The 24,344-nt window shown below is 44.2% G+C and overlaps 1 protein-coding gene across 3 annotated transcripts; it reads left to right on the plus strand.

Moving 5' to 3' along the window:
* lig1 (ligase I, DNA, ATP-dependent) lies at positions 1–24,307 on the plus strand. 3 transcript variants are annotated; one of them, XM_090182839.1, is made up of 28 exons: positions 1–215; positions 2,457–2,546; positions 3,025–3,184; positions 3,994–4,126; positions 4,603–4,719; positions 4,803–5,107; positions 5,138–5,300; positions 5,635–6,385; positions 6,645–6,728; positions 7,709–7,765; positions 7,951–8,009; positions 8,266–8,379; positions 8,480–8,646; positions 8,831–8,907; positions 9,351–9,442; positions 9,831–9,930; positions 10,888–10,973; positions 11,096–11,211; positions 11,815–11,910; positions 12,137–12,247; positions 12,956–13,027; positions 15,937–16,081; positions 19,469–19,551; positions 21,093–21,245; positions 21,494–21,547; positions 21,672–21,815; positions 23,294–23,386; positions 23,914–24,307. In XM_090182839.1, exons 1-28 carry the CDS (start codon positions 199–201, stop codon positions 23,986–23,988), a joined length of 3,714 nt encoding a protein of 1,237 aa, XP_090038965.1. In that variant the 5' UTR covers positions 1–198; the 3' UTR covers positions 23,989–24,307. The 3 variants fall into 3 exon arrangements, with proteins under 3 accessions (XP_090038965.1, XP_090038964.1, XP_090038966.1); XM_090182838.1 differs by having other exon boundaries at positions 4,803–5,300; XM_090182840.1 differs by lacking the exons at positions 23,294–23,386; positions 23,914–24,307 and adding an exon at positions 23,144–23,215 and having other exon boundaries at positions 4,803–5,300.
* The last annotated feature ends 37 nt before the right edge of the window (positions 24,308–24,344 follow it).

Below are 24,344 nucleotides of genomic sequence, written 5' to 3' on the forward strand. Positions count from 1 at the left end.
AGTATCTCAAATGCCATTAGCTCGACACCACACCGGCAACATGATTCCCTTCCTTGCAGAAACGTCTGACGTTGTTTTGGCGCGGAACGTTTCAATCGCATTTCTGCGCGGGTAATGTCCTTTTGTTGTTAGCTAAACACGAAGTTTAATTGTAGTGTATAACCAGTAATTTACTACATCAGAAAACTACAAGACAGCATGCAGCGAAGTATATCGTAAGTAAAGTCAGCATTGGTTTCTGCAAAACTAGCCAATAAATGTTAGCTAGCTAGGTTGGCTAACTCAGCCTGTTTGCTTTTGTGCTAGTTAGCTACACTAGCTAAAATGAGTTCCTTGCCATCATCTACAAAAACTAGTTTGAAACTAGTTAGTTGGCTTCTTTGTGGTTGCAAAGATGTGAACAACACACACGCGGTCAAACCCCTTGGACCTTGTGTTGATAATTAAGTGAACATTTTACACCCGTGCCAATATATCCTCCAACCACCAGCTAAGAGGGCATTATCACTTTTATATAACGGGTTACCAACATATTAAATATATTGATTGACATATTTTCATTAACGTTATTTTGATTAATTTATTCATGCTTCCACTAACTCGAAACCGGGAAAAAAATCTAGGGTTGGTACCCAAACCTGCTGATCGTTCGTTCTATTGGTTCGGTTGCCAGAAATGCGACTCAGTCGTTCAGTTGTTTTTTGGTTCTGTATCTATGGACGCGACCCAGTTGTTTTTTGGTTCTGTATCTATGGACGCGACCCAGTTGTTTTTTGGTTCTGTATGGACGCGACCCAGTTGTTTTTTGGTTCTGTATCTATGGACGCGACCCAGTTGTTTTTGGTTCTGTATCTATGGACGCGACCCAGTTGTTTTTTGGTTCTGTATCTATGGACGCGACCCAGTTGTTTTTTGGTTCTGTATCTATGGACGCGACCCAGTTGTTTTTTGGTTCTGTATCTATGGACGCGACTCAGTCGTTCAGCTGTTTTTTGGTTCTGTATCTATGGACGCGACTCAGTCGTTCAGCTGTTTTTTGGTTCTGTATCTATGGACGCGACTCAGTCGTTCAGCTGTTTTTTGGTTCTGTATCTATGGACGCGACTCAGTCGTTCAGCTGTTTTTTGGTTCTGTATCTATGGACGCGACCCAGTTGTTCTTTGAGTCGCGTCCATAGATACAGAACCTATCGTTCAGTCTTGTTTTCTAAATGTTCCATTGCCATACTGGCTGGCAACGTTCTTATCGCTAGCTAGCTAGCCAACTACGGCTAACTTAAAAGTAACGTCAGAAAGAATAACAGCTGCATTTGTTTAAGTTGTTTTCTAGTGACATTTATTTGGATACGTACATAACAATAAGCTAATGAGGCGCCATTTCGCCTGGCATATAAAATGTGTTCTCTCGTCAGGACACTGTTGTTCAGAGGAGCTATCCAAAAACACAGTTAACACAATCACTTCTAACACGGAAGTTGTAAATATGGAAAACTAGCTGTACTTCGTTTTGTTGTACCTTTTTAAATTGAAATTCCTTTGTGTATATATATATATATATATACACACACATCTCTCTCTCAATGATGCCAGCTGATTCATGATTTAGACTGGCTAAGTCTGTCTGTCTGTTCCCCACACGTTCATTACTATGGGACAGCTGGAGATAGAATTTGAATATTGAAAAAAATGTTGCCAATGTCATTAAGCCAGAGAGTAAGGTTTATACACATCTCCTCTGTTGATAACTAAATGTTTGTCATAAAGAAATGTGAGGTAATGTCTACATGCTTTTTAAAGTGGAGATCAAGTTTATATTTTGCCTGGATGGGCTGATGAGACAGTGGATTGTGCAGTTGGATGAACAGAGTAAATGGGCATTTTAATGTCATAGAGTTAGCTGGTGGTAACTTGTGGAATAGACACTGGCTGGAATGCGCTTTTAACCAATCAGCATTCAGGATTAGACCCATCCGTTGTAAAATTAATCAATAAGGCTTGAGGGGGTGTGGTATATGGCCAATAAGGGTTGTTGTTAGGCACAACGCAACGCTAAGGGCTGTTCTTATGCACAACGCGGAGTGCCTGGACACAGCCCTTAGCCGTGGTATATTGACCCTATATCACACACCCCCGAGGTGCCTTATTGCTATTAGAAACTGTTTACCATCGTAATTTGAGCTGTAAAAAATAAGTGTTTTGTCATACCTGTGGTATACGGTCTGATATACCACGGCTGTCAGCCAATCAGCATTCAGGGCTCAAACCACCCAGTTTATAATATCATATAACGTTAGTGCCTGTCTCAAAATTCTACTTAACACCTGCCTTAATATAAAGCGAATCATGAGACTCAACAGCGTGTTTATGTCATGCATAATGTATTTTTAGTTTTTTAACTTTACAGTAGCTACATATGTTTTCTTTCTGACTTCTGTTAAATGTTCTTCTGCCCTAAAGATCTTTCTTTCAGCCCAAAACGGGCAAAGAGAAGGAGAGCAAAAAAAGTGATGGACCGGGGAAAGACGAGCCGGTGAAAGACAAGCCAGAGTAAGTGTTTAAGGCCAGGGGGTGAGGGTTTTCATCAGGGTAGCCAGAGTAAGTGTTTAAGGTCAGGGGGTGAGGGTGGCAGGGTTTTCACCAGGGTAGCCAGAGTAAGTGTTTAAGGCCAGGGGGTGAGGATGGCAGGGTTTTCACGAGGGTAGCCACAGTAAGTGTTTAAGGCCCAGGGGGTGACGGTGGCAGGGTTTTCACGAGGGTAGCCAGAGCCATATATTTAAGTTAAATACATGGCCCCGGGTGTAGTTTTCTAGACAGGAAATGGATTACCCTTGAAGTTTGTGGTAGAGTACTTGCCTGAATAGCATAGCAATCAGCAACGGCGAAAGTGAACAGACTGTAGAATGACCGATATGAGAGTAGGTATTTAAGGCCAGGGGGTGAGGGTGGCAGGGTTTTCACCAGAGTAGCCAGAGTAGGTATTTGAAGCGTCTCCCTATAATGTCTTTTTATTTTCCATCCTTGCTAGACCAATCAAAAGGCCTCTCAAAGTTCAGAATGGGGTCCATGAAGAGCCTGATTCGCCAGTGAAGAAGTTCACTAAACGCAGTCGTCAGATCTTGGACAGTGATGATGAGGCTCCAGCCGGAATAGAACAGGAGCCAGAGGACAAGGCTGTGCAACCCAAGGTAGCTTTTACATTTCCCACCTCATATCCTCCTCTACATAAACAAGCTCTAATCAGGACATTGGATCCATCCCATATGGCACCCTATTCCCTACATAGGACCTGGTCAAAACTGGTGCAATATCGGTTCTGGTCAAAAGTAGTACACTATAGGAAATAGAGGGTGCCTTTTGGGACTCAGAATGATGTTATACTCTGCAGTAGGCTTGGACTGTATACCGGGGTATTTTCAAATATAAAACGGTATGATTGTCATACCGTCAACACTGCTTATAACTAAGTTCACTATCTAAAATGTGCCAAATAAATTATCTCCAGTTCAGTGCCCCAGCTATTTGTTTGGTTTGCTAACTCTCTAGCTAAGTGGCTAGGTTGCAAGATCAAGCTTCTAGGTTACAGCAGAGACGATCAAGGTCCCTGCTGCCGAAATTAGTTTTGTGCGTCAAAACAATAACACATTTAGTTTTTTGGAGCCCCTTGCGTGCGCTGCTGGTAATACTGTATACCCCTGTATGATACAGGAACAGCATGACTGTGTGAACGTTTGGTTACCCCCCCCTAACCCTACTCTGGTCTTTACCATTTGAAACAACTGTGAAGCCAAAGAAGGGTATGTGTATATAAAGATGCGACTGAGTTTGCATTCCAAATGGCATCATATTCCCAATACAGTGCAGTCTTGACCAGGTCGCTCTTCAAAAACAAGATTTTACCTAAATGAGACCTGGATAAACAAATACAAATCTAGGAAATAGTGGCTGTTTGACCCTCTCTGTGTATATAGATCTGAACTTTGTCTCTCCCCAACAGGATGAAGTATTCAAGGCTGTTACCAACCCCCTGTCCCCCGCCTCTCCAGTGACCTCATCCGCCTCCCCCACCCCTGGAACCCCTGACACCCCCACTTCCATCTCACCCTCCGGAATCCCCAAACGCCGCACCGGTCGGTCTCTAGCTGTACAAGTCCAACATCCTCTACTAACACACTGTTAACTAAGTTGTCTGTTATTTAATGCAGCCTGCATGTTGAAATATGTCTGAAGATTGGAAAAAGCATTTCCATATCTTGGGGTTACTTGTTGCATGATAACAAAGAGAACATACTACCACACAGGTTGTTTAAAAAAAAAAATGAACAGAATAAATATATTTCTAAGAACTACATCAATTTGATCAATGCCACAAAAATGTGTTCAGCAATGATGCATCTCTAGTTGTTTCTATCTTCTCTGTAGAGTAGTGATGCATCTCTAACTAGTTGTGTTTCTATCATCTCTGTAGAGTAGTGATGCATCTCTAACTAGTTGTGTTTCTATCATCTCTGTAGAGTAGTGATGCATCTCTAACTAGTTGTGTTTCTATCTTCTCTGTAGAGTAGTGATGCATCTCTAACTAGTTGTGTTTCTATCATCTCTGTAGCAAGGAAGCAGTTCCCCAAGAGAAAGCTGGACAGCAGGAGTGGCAGTGAAAAGGAGGAGGAAGAACAAGGACAGCAGAATAAAAGGGCAAAGGTTGAGGAGACGCAGGACAGCACCGGTAAGGGTTTCCTCCATTACGAGTGTTCCTTCCTGTCCCTTCTCTCTTCTGTTGCATCACTCCGTTTCTCTTTCTCTCTGTAGAGAATGAAGAGGAAGCGATGGACGTGGGAGGAGAGAACAGTGTGGATAAGCCTGAGGTGGCGCAGAACAACCCGGAGGAGAAAGAGACAGATGAAGAGAAGACCAAAGATGGAGAGAAGGAGAAAGCACTTGATGTGAAAGTGACCGCGACCGAGGAGGAAAAAGGAAAAAGTGAAAAGGCTAAAGAGAGAAGTCCTAAAGAGAGAAGTTCGAAGGGTCAAAAGGTTAAAGAGACAAGTCCTAAGGGTCAAAAGGTTAAAGAGAGAAGTCCTAAAGAGAGAAGTCCTAAAGAGAGAAGTCAAAAGGTTAAAGAGACAAGTCCTAAGGGTCAAAAGGTTAAAGAGACAAGTCCTAAAGAGAGAAGTTCGAAGGGTCAAAAGGTTAAAGAGAGAAGTCCTAAGGGTCACAAGTCGGTAAAGGATGAGAAAGACATGAAAGAAGAGAAAGTGTCAGAAAGCCCCCAAGCCAAAAAAGCCCCCACCATCAGCAGTTTCTTTGGTGAGATTTTTTTCCCCCATTTACTTCCTGCCTTGCACATGAACATCTCTATGAATGAGTTTGCATTCTGCAGTTTGTTTAGAAGAAACCTGAAGGAGTGTAACATTGCTTCTCAAGTGGCACGGAATAGGGTGCCATTTGGGATTTAACCTACATTTTGTTTTGGGATGTTTTGAAGAAATCTGAAGGAGTGTAAGAGACGTGTAAAATGCAGAGATGACAGTGGAACAAGGACATGTAACATCCTTTGTACTTTATACTTTAAAAAGCTTGTTTGACAAACCGTATGCTCCAAACTCCACGTCTGAATGTTGGTTTCTTCTCTATAATCTAGCTCCCAGGAAGGCTGCTGTAAAGATGGAGAAACCAGAGAAGAGCGAGCGAGACGGAAAGGAGAAGAGCGAGGGAAAGGAGAAGAGCGAGGGAAAGGAGAAGAGCGAGGGAAAGGAGAAGAGCGAGGGAGAGGAGAAGAGCGAGGGAGAGGAGAAGAGCGAGGGAGAGGAGAAGAGCGAGGGAGAGGAGAAGAGCGAGGGAGAGGAGAAGAGCGAGGGAGAGGAGAAGAGCGAGGGAGAGGAGAAGAGCGAGGGAGAGGAGAAGAGCAAGGGAGAGGAGAAGAGCGAGGGAGACGGAAAGGAGAAGAGCGAGGGAAAGGAGAAGAGCGAGGGAAAGGAGAAGAGCGAGGGAAAGGGGAAGAGCGAGGGAGACGGAAAGGAGAAGAGCGAGGGAAAGGGGAAGAGCGAGGGAGACGGAAAGGAGAAGAGCGAGGGAAAGGGGAAGAGCGAGGGAGACGGAAAGGAGAAGAGCGAGGGAAAGGGGAAGAGCGAGGGAAAGGGGAAGAGCGAGGGAAAGGGGAAGAGCGAGGGAAAGGGGAAGAGCGAGGGAAAGGGGAAGAGCGAGGGAAAGGGGAAGAGCGAGGGAAAGGAGAAGAGCGAGGGAAAGGAGAAGAGCGAGGGAAAGGAGAAGAGCGAGGGAAAGGAGAAGAGCGAGGGAAAGGGGAAGAGCGAGGGAAAGGGGAAGAGCGAGGAGTATGTAAAGGAAGAGGCGACGGTGTCCCGTACCACGGAGGACGTTAAAGACAAGAAAGGGTAAGAGAGAATGACAGATGGTTATAAAAATGTGTTTACTTTACACCATGGCTTCATCCCATTCTCCACCCTTTTCCCCAAAATTGGTGCTTTGGTCAATGGTGGAATCTCACTCCAGCCAATGATTACAACAATCCGTTGCTTTTAAAACTCTAAGTGTATTTCTTTGGTGGAGTAGCTGTGTACATTTCTGGATGTTTCCTCCAGTCAGTTGAATAGTGCAGTAAACTGTATTAATCCGAGTGTCTTTGACCCCCAGAGAGAAGACTGCCCAGGCCCAGTATGACCCGTCCAGACCCAACTACCACCCTGTAGACCACGCCTGCTGGAGCCGGGGTCAGAGGTACGTCCAACCCCCTTAACACAGCTAGAGCTGGGGTCAGAGGTACGTCCAACCCCCTTAACACAGCTAGAGCTGGGGACAGAGGTACGTCCAACCCCCTTAACACAGCTAGAGCTGGGACGGTAACTGGAAATGATCGACACTGCCCAACCCAACCATTTAAAAAATATATATATTTGACTGACGTCGATAATAACTAAGGTTATTTTACTAGGAGTTAGTATAGGACTAATATGGGCTATTGCTAATGAGAAAATTTAAGAATATAAACATTTGTAGGAGTATTTTAAAGGTTCAAATAAAGTAACTGGTGTTTATTCGTTTGATTAATGTATCGTCCAATTTATCGTTATCGAGCTAAAATTCAGTCAATTTATGGCGATGTGGACTTTTGTCCGTAATGCCCAGCTCTAGCCACACGACTCAGCCGTATACATCAACCGGGGTCCTATTCACTAGGTACCAAACGAAAGCAAACGGGCCGAAACGGAGAGGGACTACCTGAACTTGTCCAATAAGAAACGCGTGTTTTAATTTCGTGTTCCAAAAGGATTTTGCTACGGTGTGCACTAATGAATTCCACCCTGAACAACACGCACTGGACATATGTACTGTAAATAAGTCTCTCAATGGAGTTGTTTTGATACTGTAAATAAGTCTCAATGGAGTTGTTTTGATACTGTAAATAAGTCTCAATGGAGTTGTTTTGATACTGTAAATAAGTCTCAATGAAGTTGTTTTGATACTGTAAATAAGTCTCTCAATGGAGTTGTTTTGATACTGTAAATAAGTCTCAATGGAGTTGTTTTGATACTGTAAAAAAGTCTCTCAATGGAGTTGTTTTGATACTGTAAATAAGTCTCTCAATGAAGTTGTTTTGATACTGTAAATAAGTCTCTCAATGGAGTTGTTTTGATACTGTAAATAAGTCTCTCAAATGGAGTTGTATTCAATGTTTTGTCTAATTTTCTCTTTCACAGGGTCCCGTATTTGGCTGTTGCACGCACCTTTGAAAAGATTGAGGAAGATTCTGGCAGGTAAGAGATTTCAATAGACCTCCCAAGTCGTAACTGTTTTGTTCTTGTGTACATCCCAAATGGCTCCCTGTGTAGTGCACTATCTAAGGTGCCATTTGGGACAGCCTGTGTTTTATTGTAGTGTAATTTCCCCTTTTATATTGTTTTACATACTAATTGCATTTCTTTCTTTTTGTTGTTGCTAGATTGAGGAACATTGAAACATTATCAAATCTCCTACGCTCTGTTATCATCCTCTCTCCAGGTAAAATAGCTTTTTTTGTGTTTTTTTTCCTACGGATGTGTGGAGCCCAGGTGCAGGATGCCAACATCCCAAATGACATTCTAATATTCCCTATTTAGTGCACTACTTTTGACTAGACTATCTGTAAAGGAACGCTGTGAAATACCCTGGATATGTCCCAAATGCAACCCGATTCCCTATGGGCCCTCGTCAAAAGTAGTGCGCTATATAGGGACTATAGTGTGCTGAGTGTTTGTCTCTTGTTGTTCTTGCTCAGAGGACCTGCTGTGCTGCGTCTACCTGTGTCTCAATCAGCTGGGTCCTGCTTACATGGGGCTGGAGCTGGGAGTGGGAGAAACTGTTCTGATGAAGGCTGTTGCCCAAGCTACTGGTGAGACACCCACACAACACACACACTCAATGTTGTTTGTTATATATCTTCCTTTGCTTTTGGGCTTAGAACTCTCTCACATCTTTGTTCTTGTTGCTAGGGCGACAGTTGGACAAAATCAAGGCGGAGGCTGCAGAGAAGGGGGACTTGGGGTTGGTGGCTGAGAGTTCCCGTAACAACCAGAGAATTATGTTCCAGCCAGCCAATCTGATTGCAGGGGGTGTGTTCAGCAAACTGAAAGACATCGGGAACATGAGTGGGAATTCTGTGAGTGTGTGTGTGAGAGTTTAACACAGTAAAATTCTCGTTGTTTTGATAAATTCACAGATTTTAAGAAAACACAGTTCTCTGTCCTGGGAATTGGATGATGATGATGAATATATTTTTAATCCGTCTAGAATTGAGATTAAAAGGAATGAATTATTTTCTCTCTCTCTCCCCCTGCCTGCAGGCCATGAATAAGAAGATTGACATCATCAAAGGTCTCTTTGTAGCCTGTCGCTTCTCTGAAGCCAGATACATTGTCAGGTAATGGTCCCCACTTCCTTCACTTTGCTACTGGTCAAACTGAGGGTGTCTCCTGAACGGCAGCCGTTGCTCTATGTAATGCAATACTTTTGACCTGAGCCTCAGTGACTTGTCTTTCTGCACTCACTGAGCTCTAGCCTTTGTTCGTTTTATATGTGAGCGATTATTACTTTGGATCTTCCGGTCACCTCTTATTGGTTTACACAGAATATAGTTGAGCATGTTGTCTTGCTTCATTAGTCAAGCTGAATTTATTATCACTCCTGTCTGCCTGCCCATTCACCAGTAGTCACCCTGCTGGTCGGTACAGTAATAGGATCTCTGTGACTATTAAATTGTGTGTAATTCTTTTGTACTTTACAACACCGGTACATGCACAACATCAGACAATAAGCAGGACATCATCAATGCGTGTCTGTATTGATTGGTTGATTGATCGACAGGTCGCTGGCAGGGAAGCTGAGGATTGGCTTGGCTGAACAGAGTGTACTGTCTGCCCTGAGTCAGGCCGTGTGTCTGTCTCCTCCAGGACAAGGTTAGCCAACCAATGTTATCACACCGTTATCACAATGTTTAAACATGACCTCCCAACGTTATCTCAATGTTTAAACATGACCTCCCAACGTTATCTCAATGTTTAAACATGACCTCCCAACGTTATCTCAATGTTTAAACATGACCTCCCAACGTTATCTCAATGTTTAAACATGACCTCCCAATGTTATTTCAATGTTTAAACAACATTACCTCCCAACTTAATCATGTTTTCACAATACTATCACATTACCCCAACATCGTCAAAGCGTTTTCACAACATTGCCCCCCCCCCCAGACATTATCACCATGTTTGTTCACAACATAACCTCCACATACAATATAAATGTCTGCTTTTGAGGCAACTGACGTTTGTGTGTCTATTCCAGACTTCCCTCCGGCGGTGATTGACGCAGGGAAAGGAATGAGTGCAGAAAAACAGAAAGCTTGGATAGAAGAGAAGAGCCTTCTCCTCAAACAGACTTACTGGTACTAAACCTGTTAAATACAGCTGTAGTTCATTACCCAAGTGGCCCCCTATTCCCTATATAGTGCACTACTTTTGACCGGGGCCCATAGGGTTCTTCTGCACAATGTTGTTTATTTTATTTATTTCACCTTTATTTAACCAGGTAGGCCAGTTGAGAACAAGTTCTCATTTACAACTGTGACCTGGCCAAGATAAAGCAAAGCAGTGTGACACAAACAACAACACATAGTTACACATGGGATAAACAAGCGTACAGTCAATAACACAATAGAAAAATAAGTCTATATACAGTCTGTGCAAATGGCGTGAGGAGGTAAGGCAATAAATAGGCCAATAGTAGCGAAAGTATTTACAGTTTAGCAGATTAACACTGGAGTGACAAATGAGCAGATGATGATGTGCAAGTAGAGATACTAGTGTGCAAAAGAGCAGAAAAGTAAATAAAAACAGTATGGGGATGAGGTAGGTAGATTGGATGGGCTATTTACAGATGGACTATGTACAGCTGTAGTGATCGGTTAGCTGCTCAGATAGCTGATGTTTAAAGTTGGTGAGGGAGATAAAAGTCTCCAGCTGGAGTGCGTGCTGCGGGTGGGTGTTGCTGTCGTAACCAGTGAGCTGAGATAAGGTGGAGCTTTACCTAGCAGAGACTTATAGATGACCTGGACCCAGTGGGTCTGGCGACGAATATGTAGCGAGGGCCAGCCGACTAGAGCATACAGGTCGCAGTGGTGGGTGGTATAAGGTGATTCGGTAACAAAACGAATGGCACTGTGATGGACTACATCCAATTTGCTGAGTAGAGTATTGGGAGCCATGTTGTAGATGACATCGCTGAAGTTGAGGATCGGTAGGATAGTCAGTCGTACACTATGTAGGGAATGTGGTGCCATTTGGGACAAAGCCTGTGTGAATTTGATTTTCTTAATATAATTTATTCTGTTTGTCCCGTCCAGTGAGATGCCCAACTATGATGTCATCATCCCAGTCATTCTGAAGGAGGGGATTGATGAACTCCCCAACCACTGCAAACTCACTCCAGGCAATAATAATTATTAAGGAAAAACAACCTTTTATGAGTAGATGGTACTGACCATCAGGGTTGTTGGTGTGGGGGGGTGTATTGTTTATTTCGGTGTGGTGTTTCTGACCCCTGTTCCTCAGGTGTACCGTTGAGGCCCATGCTGGCTCACCCCACCAAAGGTGTAGGAGAGGTGATGAAGAGATTTGATGAAGCCGCCTTCACCTGCGAGTACAAGTATGATGGAGAACGAGCACAGGTAGGTGTGTGTGTGTGTGGTTGTTCACTTTTGTGTGTCCTATACATGTGTCAGCTACATGTTTGTTATATCTGTGTGCGTGTGTCCTGGTTAGGAAGCAGTCATGGTGCTATTGTGACTCAGGCTGTGAGGCCCTCCCGAGTGGAGGCTGTAGAGAGCCCTGTGAGGCCCTCCCGAGTGGAGGCTGTAGAGAGCCCTGTGAGCCCCCCCCCCCCCCCCCCCCCGAGTGCCCTGTGACGTGTTGTCCTCTTGGCCATTAAGCTGCTGTCTGACTCTTGAATTGGCCACCAGATGGCGCTCTAACACAAAGCTGGCTCTCAGCGCTTGTGTTCCACCTTTACAGGTTGACCCTGCATATTTCTGTCTGATATAACATATATTATGACAGTCGGCAGATGCATATTCAAAGCAACGGACAGTAGTGTGTCCATTTTCTTATGAGTGGCCCCTGCGGGAATTGAACCCACTGTCCTGGTGTTTTTTTTTTCTGTGTTATACTCCACCAACTGAGCCACACAGCTCTACTCTACGAACAACAGGAAACTCACTGCCTGTTGTTGGTTTGAAATGGTTCAGCTATTGATAATTGTATGTCTTGTGCAGATCCATATCTTGGAGAACGGGGAAGTGCGTATTTTCAGTCGCAACCAGGAGGATAATACCACCAAATATCCTGACATCATCTCTCGCATTCATACGGTAACAATGACCCTTTCAACAGTAGCACACTCAATGAGCATCCCAAATGACAGCCTATTCCCTATATAGTGCACTACTTTTGTCCAGAGTACACTACATACAGAATAGGGTGCAATTTCAGGGATACAATCTGATATCATCTTAGCCCCTTTATCATGGACATAAGCACACTGCATGATAATACCATTGACCTGTATCTCTCTCTCTCTCTCGCTGTGTCTCTCAGGTAAAGAATGAGTCTGTCATATCCTGTGTGTTGGACACTGAGGCAGTAGCTTGGGACAGAGAGAAGAAACAGATCCAACCATTCCAGGTTCTCATCACACGGAAGAGAAAGGTGACAGGAAAGAAATGAGTGGTCCTCTTACTGAGTAACCATGGTTTCTCTAATCATTTTTATTACAGCTGGATGGCTGATTAGCCCAGGTGGCAGTTTCCTCAGTGGTCGTAGATCCTTTTCCTACCAGGCTCTGATCATGGGGTAGACTGCTTTGTCTAACCCCTCGACCTGTCTGGTTTGGTTAGACCTGCCGGGAGTTGGGCTTTCTCCCATCGGCATAGCCCTGAGGGGCTGTCGAGCCCTCTTACAATATACTGAGTACTGGGACCAAAACATCTAGGTTGGAATCATCTTTTACTGGGTGGGGGTTTAGATGGGTGGGGGTTTAGATGGGTGGGGGGGTTATATGGGTGGGGGGGTTGGGTAGGAATGGTGTTAAGTGACCTGTGCTGTATATTCTGTAGGGTGTGGCTGATGGCTGATATCAATGACCTGTACTGTATATTCTGTAGGACGTGTCTGATATCAATGACCTGTACTGTATATTCTGTAGGACGTGGCTGATATCAATGACCTGTACTGTATATTCTGTAGGACGTGGCTGATATCAATGACCTGTACTGTATATTCTGTAGGACGTGGCTGATATCAATGACCTGTACTGTGTATTCTGTAGGACGTGGCTGATATCAATGACCTGTACTGTATATCCTGTAGGATGTGGCTGATGGCTGATATCAATGACCTGTACTGTATATCCTGTAGGACGTGGCTGCTGCTGATATCAAGGTCCAAGTGTGTGTGTACGCCTTCGACCTGCTGTATCTCAATGGAGAGGTGAGTGGATGAGAATAGGAATTACAGTGCCTTGCGAAAGTATTCGGCCCCCTTGAACTTTGCGACCTTTTGCCACATTTCAGGCTTCAAACATAAAGATATAAAACTGTATTTTTTTGTGAAGAATCAACAACAAGTGGGACACAATCATGAAGTGGAACGACATTTATTGGATATTTCAAACTTTTTTAACAAATCAAAAACTGAAAAATTGGGCGTGCAAAATTATTCAGCCCCCTTAAGTTAATACTTTGTAGCGCCACCTTTTGCTGCGATTACAGCTGTAAGTCGCTTGGGGTATGTCTCTATCAGTTTTGCACATCGAGAGACTGACATTTTTTCCCATTCCTCCTTGCAAAACAGCTCGAGCTCAGTGAGGTTGGATGGAGAGCATTTGTGAACAGCAGTTTTCAGTTCTTTCCACATATTCTCGATTGGATTCAGGTCTGGACTTTGACTTGGCCATTCTAACACCTGGATATGTTGATTTTTGAACCATTCCATTGTAGATTTTGCTTTATGTTTTGGATCATTGTCTTGTTGGAAGACAAATCTCCGTCCCAGTCTCAGGTCTTTTGCAGACTCCATCAGGTTTTCTTCCAGAATGGTCCTGTATTTGGCTCCATCCATCTTCCCATCAATTTTAACCATCTTCCCTGTCCCTGCTGAAGAAAAGCAGGCCCATGTTTGACAGTGGGGATGGTGTGTTGCTTTTACGCCAAACATAACGTTTTGCATTGTTGCCAAAAAGTTCAATTTTGGTTTCATCTGACCAGAGCACCTTCTTCCATGTTTGGTGTGTCTCCCAGGTGGCTTGTGGCAAACTTTAAACAACACTTTTTATGGATATCTTTAAGAAATGGCTTTCTTCTTGCCACTCTTCCATAAAGGCCAGATTTGTGCAATATACGACTGATTGTTGTCCTATGGACAGAGTCTCCCACCTCAGCTGTAGATCTCTGCAGTTCATCCAGAGTGATCATGGGCCTCTTGGCTGCATCTCTGATCAGTCTTCTCCTTGTATGAGCTGAACGTTTAGAGGGACGGCCAGGTCTTGGTAGATTTGCAGTGGTCTGATACTCCTTCCATTTCAATATTATCGCTTGCACAGTGCTCCTTGGGATGTTTAAAGCTTGGGAAATCTTTTTGTATCCAAATCCGGCTTTAAACTTCTTCACAACAGTATCTCGGACCTGCCTGGTGTGTTCCTTGTTCTTCATGATGCTCTCTGCGCTTTTAACGGACCTCTGAGACTATCACTGTGCAGGTGCATTTATACGGAGACTTGATTACACACAGGTGGATTGTATTTATCATCATTAGTCATTTAGGTCAACATTGGATCATTCAGAGATCCTCACTGAACTTCTGGAGAGTTTGCTGCACTAAAAGTAAAGGGGGCTGAATAATTTTGCACGCCCAATTTTTCAGTTTTTGATTTGTTAAAAAAGTTTGAAATATCCAATAAATGTCGTGCCACTTCATGATTGTGTCCCACTTGTTGTTGATTCTTCACAAAAAAATACAGTTTTATATCTTTATGTTTGAAGCCTGAAATGTGGCAAAAGGTCGCAAAGTTCAAGGGGGCCGAATACTTTCGCAAGGCACTGTATAAGGTCGGTTAGACATGGACACTTTTTCCTATTTAGTGCACTAGTTTTGACCAGGGCCCGTTGGTTTCTGGTCCAGAGTAGTGCACTATATAGAGAATAGGGTGCCATATGGAATGTTTAAGCAATAAGGCACCTCGGGGGTTTGTGATATATGGCCAATATATCACAGCTAAGGGCTGTTCTTAGCCACAACGCAACACAGAGTGCCTGGACACAGCCCTTCGCCGTGGTATGTTGGCCATATATCACAAACCCCCGAGGTGCCTTATTGCTATTATAAACTGGTCACCACGGCTTTCAACCAATCAACATTCAGGGCTCGAACCACCCAGTTTATAATGATTAATTAGACATTGATTGTTGTGTTTGTAACTTCATTGGTGGTAATAGTGTGTCTTTCTCTCTCTCTCTCACACATTCAATTTGCTTTATTGGCACGCCGTAACAATGTACATATTGCCAAAGCTTATTTTGGATATTTACAATATGAAAATAATAAGAATCAAAATTGTCAACTGGACAACAGTAACAACAATAACCAAGGGTCAAAATAACCATACATTGAACAATAGCAATAAGCATACAGTAGAGGACATGTGCAGGTTGATTGGTCTGTCAGACACTGTCCCTCACCTTATGGCAGGCAGCAATGTAGTACGCTGCCAATCCACAGCTCTTTGCGTCCTCCCCCCCAACAGGATGGGGGGGTAGCCTACTCTCATCAGAGAGGTCTTTGAAACCTTGAATAAGGGTTTCACATTTTGAGAAATGACACTAATTGTTTGATATTTTTTACATTTTGTCAGGACTCTCTGGGTGTCTCTCTCGTGCTCTCTCTCTGTCTGGGTGTCTCTCTCTCTCTCTCGTGCTCTCTCTCTCTGTGCTTTATTGGCATGGGAAACATGTTAACATTGCCAAAGCAAGTGAAGTAGATAATTTACAGTAAACCTCAAGTTCTCTCTCTGGGTCTCTTTCTCTCTCTGGGTGCCTCTCTGGGTCTCTTTCTCTCTCTGGGTGCCTCTCTGGGTCACTCTCTGGGTGCCTCTCTGGGTCTCTCTCTCTCTCTCTCTCTCTGGGTCTCTCTCTCTCTTTCTCTGGGTGTATTTACATTGTTTGTGCTCCACTGGTTGTCCTATTCAAGACTTGTGGCCGTTGCCATGAGACACTGCAGTTTTTTGCCTAATGGATATGGGAGTTTATCAATGTTTGATTTGTTTTCAAATTCTTTGTGGATCTGTGGAAAATATGTCTCTAATGTGGTCTCGCTCTCTCTGGGTCTCTCTGTGGGTGTGTCAGTCTCTAGTGAAGCAGCCCTTGTCATGTCGCAGGGCTCTGTTGAAGAAGAGCTTCCAGGAGAAGGAGGGAGAGTTTGTGTTCGCCCGCGCCATCGACTCAGACAACACAGACGCCATAGCTGAGTTCCTGGAGCAATCCGTTCGAGGTTTGTGGGATGAGTCTGTGTTTTTTATAACGTGTGTGTGTGTGAGCAGTCTGTTCACTGTGTTTGTTTGTGAGGTCACGCTTGTCTTCTGTGATCTCCTTCTGTCCTTGACTTGTTTATTAATGTCTTAGGTTGTGTCCTAAATGACACCCTATTCCCTATATAGTGCACTACTTTAGACCAGAGCGCTCGCTATGGTCCCTGGTCAAAGGTCATGCAATGTTTTTGCCGGGGATGGTGTAGCATTCTAAGTCGCTTCCTCTTGGATCATGTGTAGTGCTGCAGCAGAGGCCCCCTCCCAGCCCACTGCTATTTCAGCCCCCTCCCAGCCCACTGCTATTTCAGCCCCCTCCCAGCCCACTGCTATTTCAGCCCCCTCCCAGCCCACTGCTATTTCAGCCCCCTCCCAGCCCACTGCTATTTCAGCCCCCTCCCAGCCCACTGCTATTTCAGCCCCCTCCCAGCCCACTGCTATTTCAGCCCCCTCCCAGCCCACTGCTATTTCAGCCCCCTCCCGGCCCACTGCTATTTCAGCCCCCTCCCGGCCCACTGCTATTTCAGCCCCCTCCCGGCCCACTGCTATTTCAGCCCCCTCCCGGCCCACTGCTATTTCAGCCCCCTCCCGGCCCACTGCTGTTTCAGCCCCCTCCCGGCCCACTGCTATTTCAGCCCCCTCCCGGCCCACTGCTATTTCAGCCCCCTCCCAGCCCACTGCTATTTCAGCCCCCATCCAGCCCACTGCTATTTCAGCCCCCTCCCAGCCCACTGCTATTTCAGCCCCCTCCCAGCCCACTGCTATTTCAGCCCCCTCCCAGCCCACTGCTATTTCAGCCCCCTCCCAGCCCACTGCTATTTCAGCCCCCTCCCAGCCCACTGTTATTTCAGCCACCATCCAGCCCACTGTTATTTCAGCCCCCTCCCAGCCCACTGCTATTTCAGCCCCCTCTGTCTTTCCTCTCTAGCTCTCTCTCTATCCTGTACGATAAACAAAACATATGTGAGGAGTGGGACTGCCCCACTTTTTTATTTAAAAAAATATATATATATACAATTTTGAGAAAAAAAGACAAATAAAGCTGTGCACTGTACAGCGAAGGTTTTACCAAGAACATTCCAGAAGGACTAATTTGAGGCAGAAAGGGAATTGTCGTTGTCTTACGTCAGATGGCGTCACTCCTACACAACGCTCGTCCCTCAATCAAACTGTCTTGTAGGACATCAAACTCATCTTAAAATGTTGGGATTCCTGAGCATCCGCCATACAAAAATGTAAACAGTTCCTAAAATGTTATATCAACGCGCTCTTGTATGACTTACCATGAAATCGGTAGAATGACAAGCTAAAGTAATACAAATATTGTGACAATGATTTAATAGCCTTTGTTTTAATTACACATTTTGCAAAATGTCGGCCGCCAGTGCAGTGACTTTAATCAGCTGCTTAGCTGTTCTAGCTAGCTGTCGTACTGACGTGGTACGCTAGCTAGCTGTCGTACTGACGTGGTAAGCTAGCTAGCTGTCGTACTGACGTGGTACGCTAGCTAGCTGTCGTACTGACGTGGTAAGCTAGCTAGCTGTCGTACTGACGTGGTAAGCTAGCTAGCTGTCGTACTGACGTGGTAAGCTAGCTAGCTGTCGTACTGACGTGGTAAGCTAGCTAGCTGTCGTACTGACGTGGTAAGCTAGCTAGCTGTCGTACTGACGTGGTAAGCTAGCTAGCTGTCGTACTGACGTGGTAAGCTAGCTAGCTCTACCTTTACTGACGTGGTAAGCTAGCTAGCTCTACCTTTACTGACGTGGTAAGCTAGCTAGCTCTACCTTTACTGACGTGGTAAGCTAGCTAGCTCTACCTTTACTGACGTGGTAAGCTAGCTAGCTCTACCTTTACTGACATTTTTAAAGCTTGCTTAACTTGTTTAAATTACCCTAAAGTTGGGCCTCCCGGGTGGCGCAGTGGTCAAGAAGTCTTCACAGCGCCAGCTGTGCCACCAGAGACTCTGGGTTCGAGCCCAGGCTCTGTCGCAGCCGGCCGCGACCGGGAGGTCCATGGGGCGACTCACAATTGGCCTAGCGTCTTCCGGGTTAGGGAGGGCTTGGCCGGTAGGGATATCCTTGTCTCATCGCGCACTAGCGACTCCTGTGGCGGGCCGGGCGCAGTGCACGTTGAGGGACTGTGATCAGAAATCAGTTTGTTGATCAGCATGTTTCCCCTGCGATCGCTAACGTTATGTTTGGGTCAGCTGAGCATAACAGCTGTCTTGGGAGGCGACTGTAGCGACCAACAGCTGCTTCATGAAAACTCATCACGTGAGTGTTAGCACTACTAAAGTAGCTTGCTAAGCTAGCTGTTGTTGGAAGCATTCAGTGTGTGTTACTAGGTATAGGCTTGGTTGGTTAGCAGCATCGTTTCAGGGACTGGTTCAGCAAGTAATGTTGGACATTTTATGGCCGCTTTCGTGCCCATTGTCAAACTTCAGAGATGCACAAAAAGTCTTCGCTAGATGTCAAATGGAGCGACTACGACTTCCTCACCAACAACATCATTGACAGATGTATTGTTTTTGCTTACTTTCATTCAGACTGTTTTCAGGCAGAAATTGTGTTCAGCAGATGATGGTAATAGGTCATATTTTAGGTAATAATTTTTTTCATGTTCGATGACACATTGTAGCTGAATTATCCCATCACCCTTGCGAGATACGAGACAGATCAGTGCCGGCAGAATGGACACGCTATCTGACTTAGGATGATGGTGAATCGACACGCTATCTGACTTAGGACGATGGTGAATCGACACGCTATCTGACTTAGGACGATGGTGAATCGACACGCTATCTGACTTAGGACGATGGTGAATCGACACGCTATCTGACTTAGGACGATGGTGAATCGACACGCTATCTGACTTAGGACGATGGTGAATCGACACGCTATCTGACTTAGGACGATGGTGAATCGACACGCTATCTGACTTAGGACGATGGTGAATCGACACGCTATCTGACTTAGGACGATGGTGAATCGACACGCTATCTGACTTAGGACGATGGTGAATCGACACGCTATCTGACTTAGGACGATGGTGAATCGACACGCTATCTGACTTAGGACGGTGGCGAATCGACACGCTATCTGACTTAGGACGATGGGGAATCGACACGCTATCTGACTCAGGACGATGGGGAATTGACACGCTATTTGACTCAGGACGATGGGGAATTGACTGCCATTTGGGGGACATTAAGTGTTATGTTTCAATGGGCCCTCGTCAAAAGTAGTGCACTATATAGGGAATCGGTTGCCATTTCCTGTTTTTAAATACATTTTTAATTACGTTTTGGACGCACTGTAAATTGTTGTTTCTGTATGTAATTCTGGGTTCATCAGACTCCTGTGAGGGACTCATGGTGAAGACTCTGGAGAAAGATGCCACGTATGAAATCGCCAAGCGCTCTCACAACTGGCTCAAGGTACAGACACCACAGGGTTCTCCCCAGGATTTAACAAGGTGGTGCTGCTGAGTACAGCTGGGGAGGGGGGCAGCCTCCCCCTTAAGACTTAAGGCGTTTTTTAACATCGTTAACTGCCATTTCCTGCTAGAACTAAAAAGTGCCTTCTATATAACAAATAAAGTAAAAATAAATATTTACTTTTTTTTATTAGAATATACATACATGAATATTAGCATACATACATACATACATACATACATACATACATACATACATGAATATTAACATACATACATACATGCATACATACATACATACATACATACATACATACATACATACAGTACATACATACATACATACATGAATATTAACATACATACATGCATACATACATACATACATACATACATACATGAATATTAACATACATGCATGCATACATACATACATACATACATACATACATACATACATACATACAGTACATACATACATACATACATGAATATTAACATGCATACATACATACATACATACATACATACATACATACATACATACCTACCTACCTACCTACCTACAGTACATACAGTACATACATACATACATACATGAATATTAACATACATACATACATACATACATACATACATACATACATACATACATGCATGCATGCATGCATGCATGCATGCATGCATACATACATACATACATACATACATACATACATACATACATGAATATATACATACATACATACATACATGCATGCATGCATACATACATGCATGCATGCATGCATGCATACATACATGCATGCATGCATGCATACATGCATGCATGCATGCATGCATGCATACATACATACATACATACATACATACATACATACATACATACATGAATATTAACATACATACATACATACATACATACATACATACATACATGAATATTTACATGCATACATAACCAATCAAAAGTTTGGACACACCTACTCATTCCAAGGTTTTTCTTTATTTGTACTATTTTCTACATTGTAGAATAATAGTGAAGAAATGAAAACTATTAAATAACACATGGAATCATGTATTAACCAAAAAAAAGTGTTAAACAAATCTAAATGTATTTGAGATATAGCCACCCTTTACCATTCTCTCAACCAGCTTCATGAGGTATTCATTCACCTGGAATGCTTTCCCAACATATGCTGAGCACTTGTTGGCTGCTTTTCCTTCACTCTGCAGTCCAACACATCCCAAACCATCTCAATTGGGCTAGCATTAGTTTTTGATGTCTTCACTATTATTCTTCAATGTAGAAAATAGTAAAAATAAATAAAAACCCTTGAATGAGTAGGTGTGTCCAAACGTTTGACTGGTAGTGTGTGTGTGTCATATATATATATATATATATAGTGGCGCAGCCAGGCCACCAGGTGGCGCAGCTCCTCTTACATTCTTTGGCGAGAACCCTGCACTACACATGTGCACGCAAACACAAGAACTTCTTATAGGGTTTTCTATAAATCCTCCCTATCTTTCTCTGTCTAGCTGAAGAAGGATTATCTGGATGGCGTGGGGGACACGATGGATCTGTGTGTGATCGGAGCGTATCTGGGGAAGGGCAAGAGAGCAGGGACCTACGGAGGCTTTCTGCTCGCCTGCTACGATGAGGACAATGAAGAGTTCCAGTCCGTCTGCAAGGTCAGTGTGAGGGGGTTTCTGTGTGTGTGTGTACCTGTCTCTGTCTGCCCGCAGGCAACAAAAGGTTACTTTTTTCCCCTTTGTCTCTGCTGGTTTGTCTGTTTTTGAAAGGTGACAGTTCCTCAGGCCAATTAGGCTAAAGGCATTTAACACAGGGTATTCTGTCAGTTGTGTTATTCTACTCTGCTAAAGGTCTCGTCTGGTTTACCGCAGGGGAATATGTCTTTCTGGTTCTTTTGTCTTTGCAGATTGGGACAGGTTTCAAGGATGAAGATTTGGAGCAACATTACAAATTCCTAAAGGTACAATACAGAGACCATTGCTGTGTTCTATTCTCATTTTGTGAAGCGAAGCCCAGAGTTTCTGTTGCAAAGTTCCCAAAAGTCTTTAGATCCAATTAACTATGAAGCTGTTGTCTTTTTCCAGGAGCATATTTTGCCAAAGCCCCGCCCCTATTACCGTGTGGACCAATCAACTGAGCCCGACTTGTGGCTCGATGCCGTGCAAGTGTGGGAAGTGAAGTGCGCCGACCTATCGCTGTCGCCGATCTACAAGGCTGGCATGGGATTGGTTAGTACCACTCTTGTTTGTCCACTGGCACGTCAATACTAATAATATAAAGACTGGCCCTATTCCTTGTGTAGTGCACTACTTTTGACCAGGTCCCAATAAAGTAGTTCACTATATAGGGAATAGGGTGCCATTTGGGACACAACCAAAATTAATTTGGAAATTATTAATTTGATTCGATGCAATTTCATCTGAGAACTGAAAGGGGTGTAACCGCCACACACTCTTCACCTCATTAATCCCCTCTGAAAATCTAAAATGTCTTGTTGATTCTCAACCAACTGTTTACGTCTCTAGATTTTGAGTATTTAAAAAGTTCCCCCAAATTTCTTGTGAGATCATGGCTCTTGTTGCTTTCCTCTGGGAAGGATATTATTTAATAGACTTACCGTGAACCCATGTTACCCACAACTTAAATGCACACACATATATAGGCCTAGGTCCAATATTTAGGCTATATCTCCCGAGGTCGCTCCGCGGTCTAAGGCACCGCCTCTCAGTGTTAGAGGCGTCACTACAGACCCTGGTTCGATTCCAGGCTGTATCACAATCGGCCGTGATTGGGAGTCCCATAGGGCGGCGCACAATTTGCTCAGCGTCGTCCAGGTTAGGGTTTAGCTGGGGTAGGCCGTCATTGTAAATAAGAATTTGTTCTTAACTGACTTAAATAAATCTCAGGGCCAGAGTATGAGTAGTGGTGCTGCTGTCCATAAATCCTATTCATATCAGCACTCCTACTCTGAAGCTCTTTGTCGATACGGGCCCTAATCTGTGATTTATACAAGGCCTGTGTGCCAAATGGCCCTCTCTTTCCTATATGGTGAATAACGTTTGAACAGAGCCTTATGGGTAGTGTACTACATAGGGAAGAGGGTGTCATTTGGGACAGAGGCCAGATCTCAAAGTGCTTTACTGGTCAAGTCCTCGGGTGCTTTGTAAGTAATGCATCAATTGGGAAAGAGAAACCTGCACTCACTGAGAGGGTCTTGTTTTAATGTTCATTTAGCTGGTCAATCCTGCACTCACTGAGAGGGTCTTGTTTTAATGTTCATTTAGCTGGTCAACCCTGCACTCACTGAGAGGGTCTTGTTTTAATGTTCATTTAGCTGGTCAATCCTGCACTCACTGAGAGGGTCTTGTTTTAATGTTCATTTAGCAGGTCAACCCTGCACTCACTGAGAGGGTCTTGTTTTAATGTTCATTTAGCAGGTCAACCCTGCACTCACTGAGAGGGTCTTGTTTTAATGTTCATTTAGCTGGTCAACCCTGCACTCACTGAGAGGGTCTTGTTTTAATGCATTTCCTCTGGTCCTCGTATCTTCTCTCTTTGTGACCCAGAGAATGGCTTCAACCGTTTGCTAGGGTTATGGTTGGGGTATAGTTAGTTGAAATGTTGTTGACAGTCTACAAAACAATTTGGGACTAGCCAAATACAGTGTTGACCATGATTCATGTGTATTTTCTCTTCTGTTTCCCAGTGTGACCCAGAGAAGGGCATCTCTCTTCGGTTCCCACGCTTCCTGAGGATCAGAGATGATAAGAAGCCGGAGGAGGCCACTTCAGGAGGACAGGTACGTTGAGACACTGCTGTGACACACTGGAGTTGTGTGTCTTGTTGCACATCGCGCCCTTTCTTTTCTCCTCCTGCTCAACTGTATTGGAGGAGAATGTCCAGGGTCCCGCCCCCTGGACCTTCTGAATGTCCAAGGTTCCGCCCCCTGGACCTTCTGAATGTCCAAGGTTCCGCCCCCTGGACCTTCTGAATGTCCAAGGTTCCGCCCCCTGGACCTTCTGAATGTCCAAGGTTCCGCCCCCTGGACCTTCTGAATGTCCAAGGTTCCGCCCCCTGGACCTTCTGAATGTCCAAGGTTCCGCCCCCTGGACCTTCTGAATGTCCAAAGTCCCGCCCCCTGGACCTTATCCAGTGAGTTTTGAGAAGGTGTCAAGGGGAGAGGATGCAAGGAATCAAGGGGAGGTGTATTTGTTTGCTCTTTTCTCCACCTCTCCTTCTCTGTATCTTAACGTCTCCCTCAGAACCGTTTGTTTTTCTCTCTGAAATCAAGTCACTGATTTCTGTCGTTCTATTTTTCTGTTTTAGATTGCGGATTTATACAGGAAGCAGCAGGTTGTTCAGAATCAGGGTGACAAAGCTGACCTCGAGGACTACTACTGACCTCTGACCTGATCAGCTGCCCATCCAGTCGCCAATAACTCGGGTGAAATCTCAATGTGTACATAATTATTATTATTATTGTTTTTTTAAATGATGAACCTGAATAAGGCTCTGCCAATGCAAAAATGAAAGTGAAGACCCTGTGAACAGCTGTGTTTCTAGATATATGCTTTGCCAATGTTATGACGTTAAACAGTTTGTTGTTGTACCTAAGGCTTATTTTGTGGGGGGATCGTATTCACACCAATATAAAGTACAGTTGTCAATGACTCAAATAAATCACCATGATGTATGTGAATAAAGACTTTTGCCAATCTTATAATAGTGTGTGTGTGTGTGTGTGTGTGTGTGTGTGC

The sequence above is a fragment of the Oncorhynchus mykiss genome, chromosome 8 (genome assembly GCF_057628025.1).
Source record: "Oncorhynchus mykiss isolate SJ-2025 chromosome 8, ASM5762802v1, whole genome shotgun sequence".
Lineage (NCBI taxonomy): Eukaryota > Metazoa > Chordata > Actinopteri > Salmoniformes > Salmonidae > Oncorhynchus > Oncorhynchus mykiss.

Excerpts from the sequence above, each read along its gene's own strand:
- lig1 (XM_090182838.1), top strand. Across the intron at positions 3,185-3,993 it reads ACAAGGCTGTGCAACCCAAG|GATGAAGTATTCAAGGCTGT; the intron begins GTAGCTTTTACA and ends TCTCCCCAACAG. Across the intron at positions 8,647-8,830 it reads GGAACATGAGTGGGAATTCT|GCCATGAATAAGAAGATTGA; the intron begins GTGAGTGTGTGT and ends CCCTGCCTGCAG.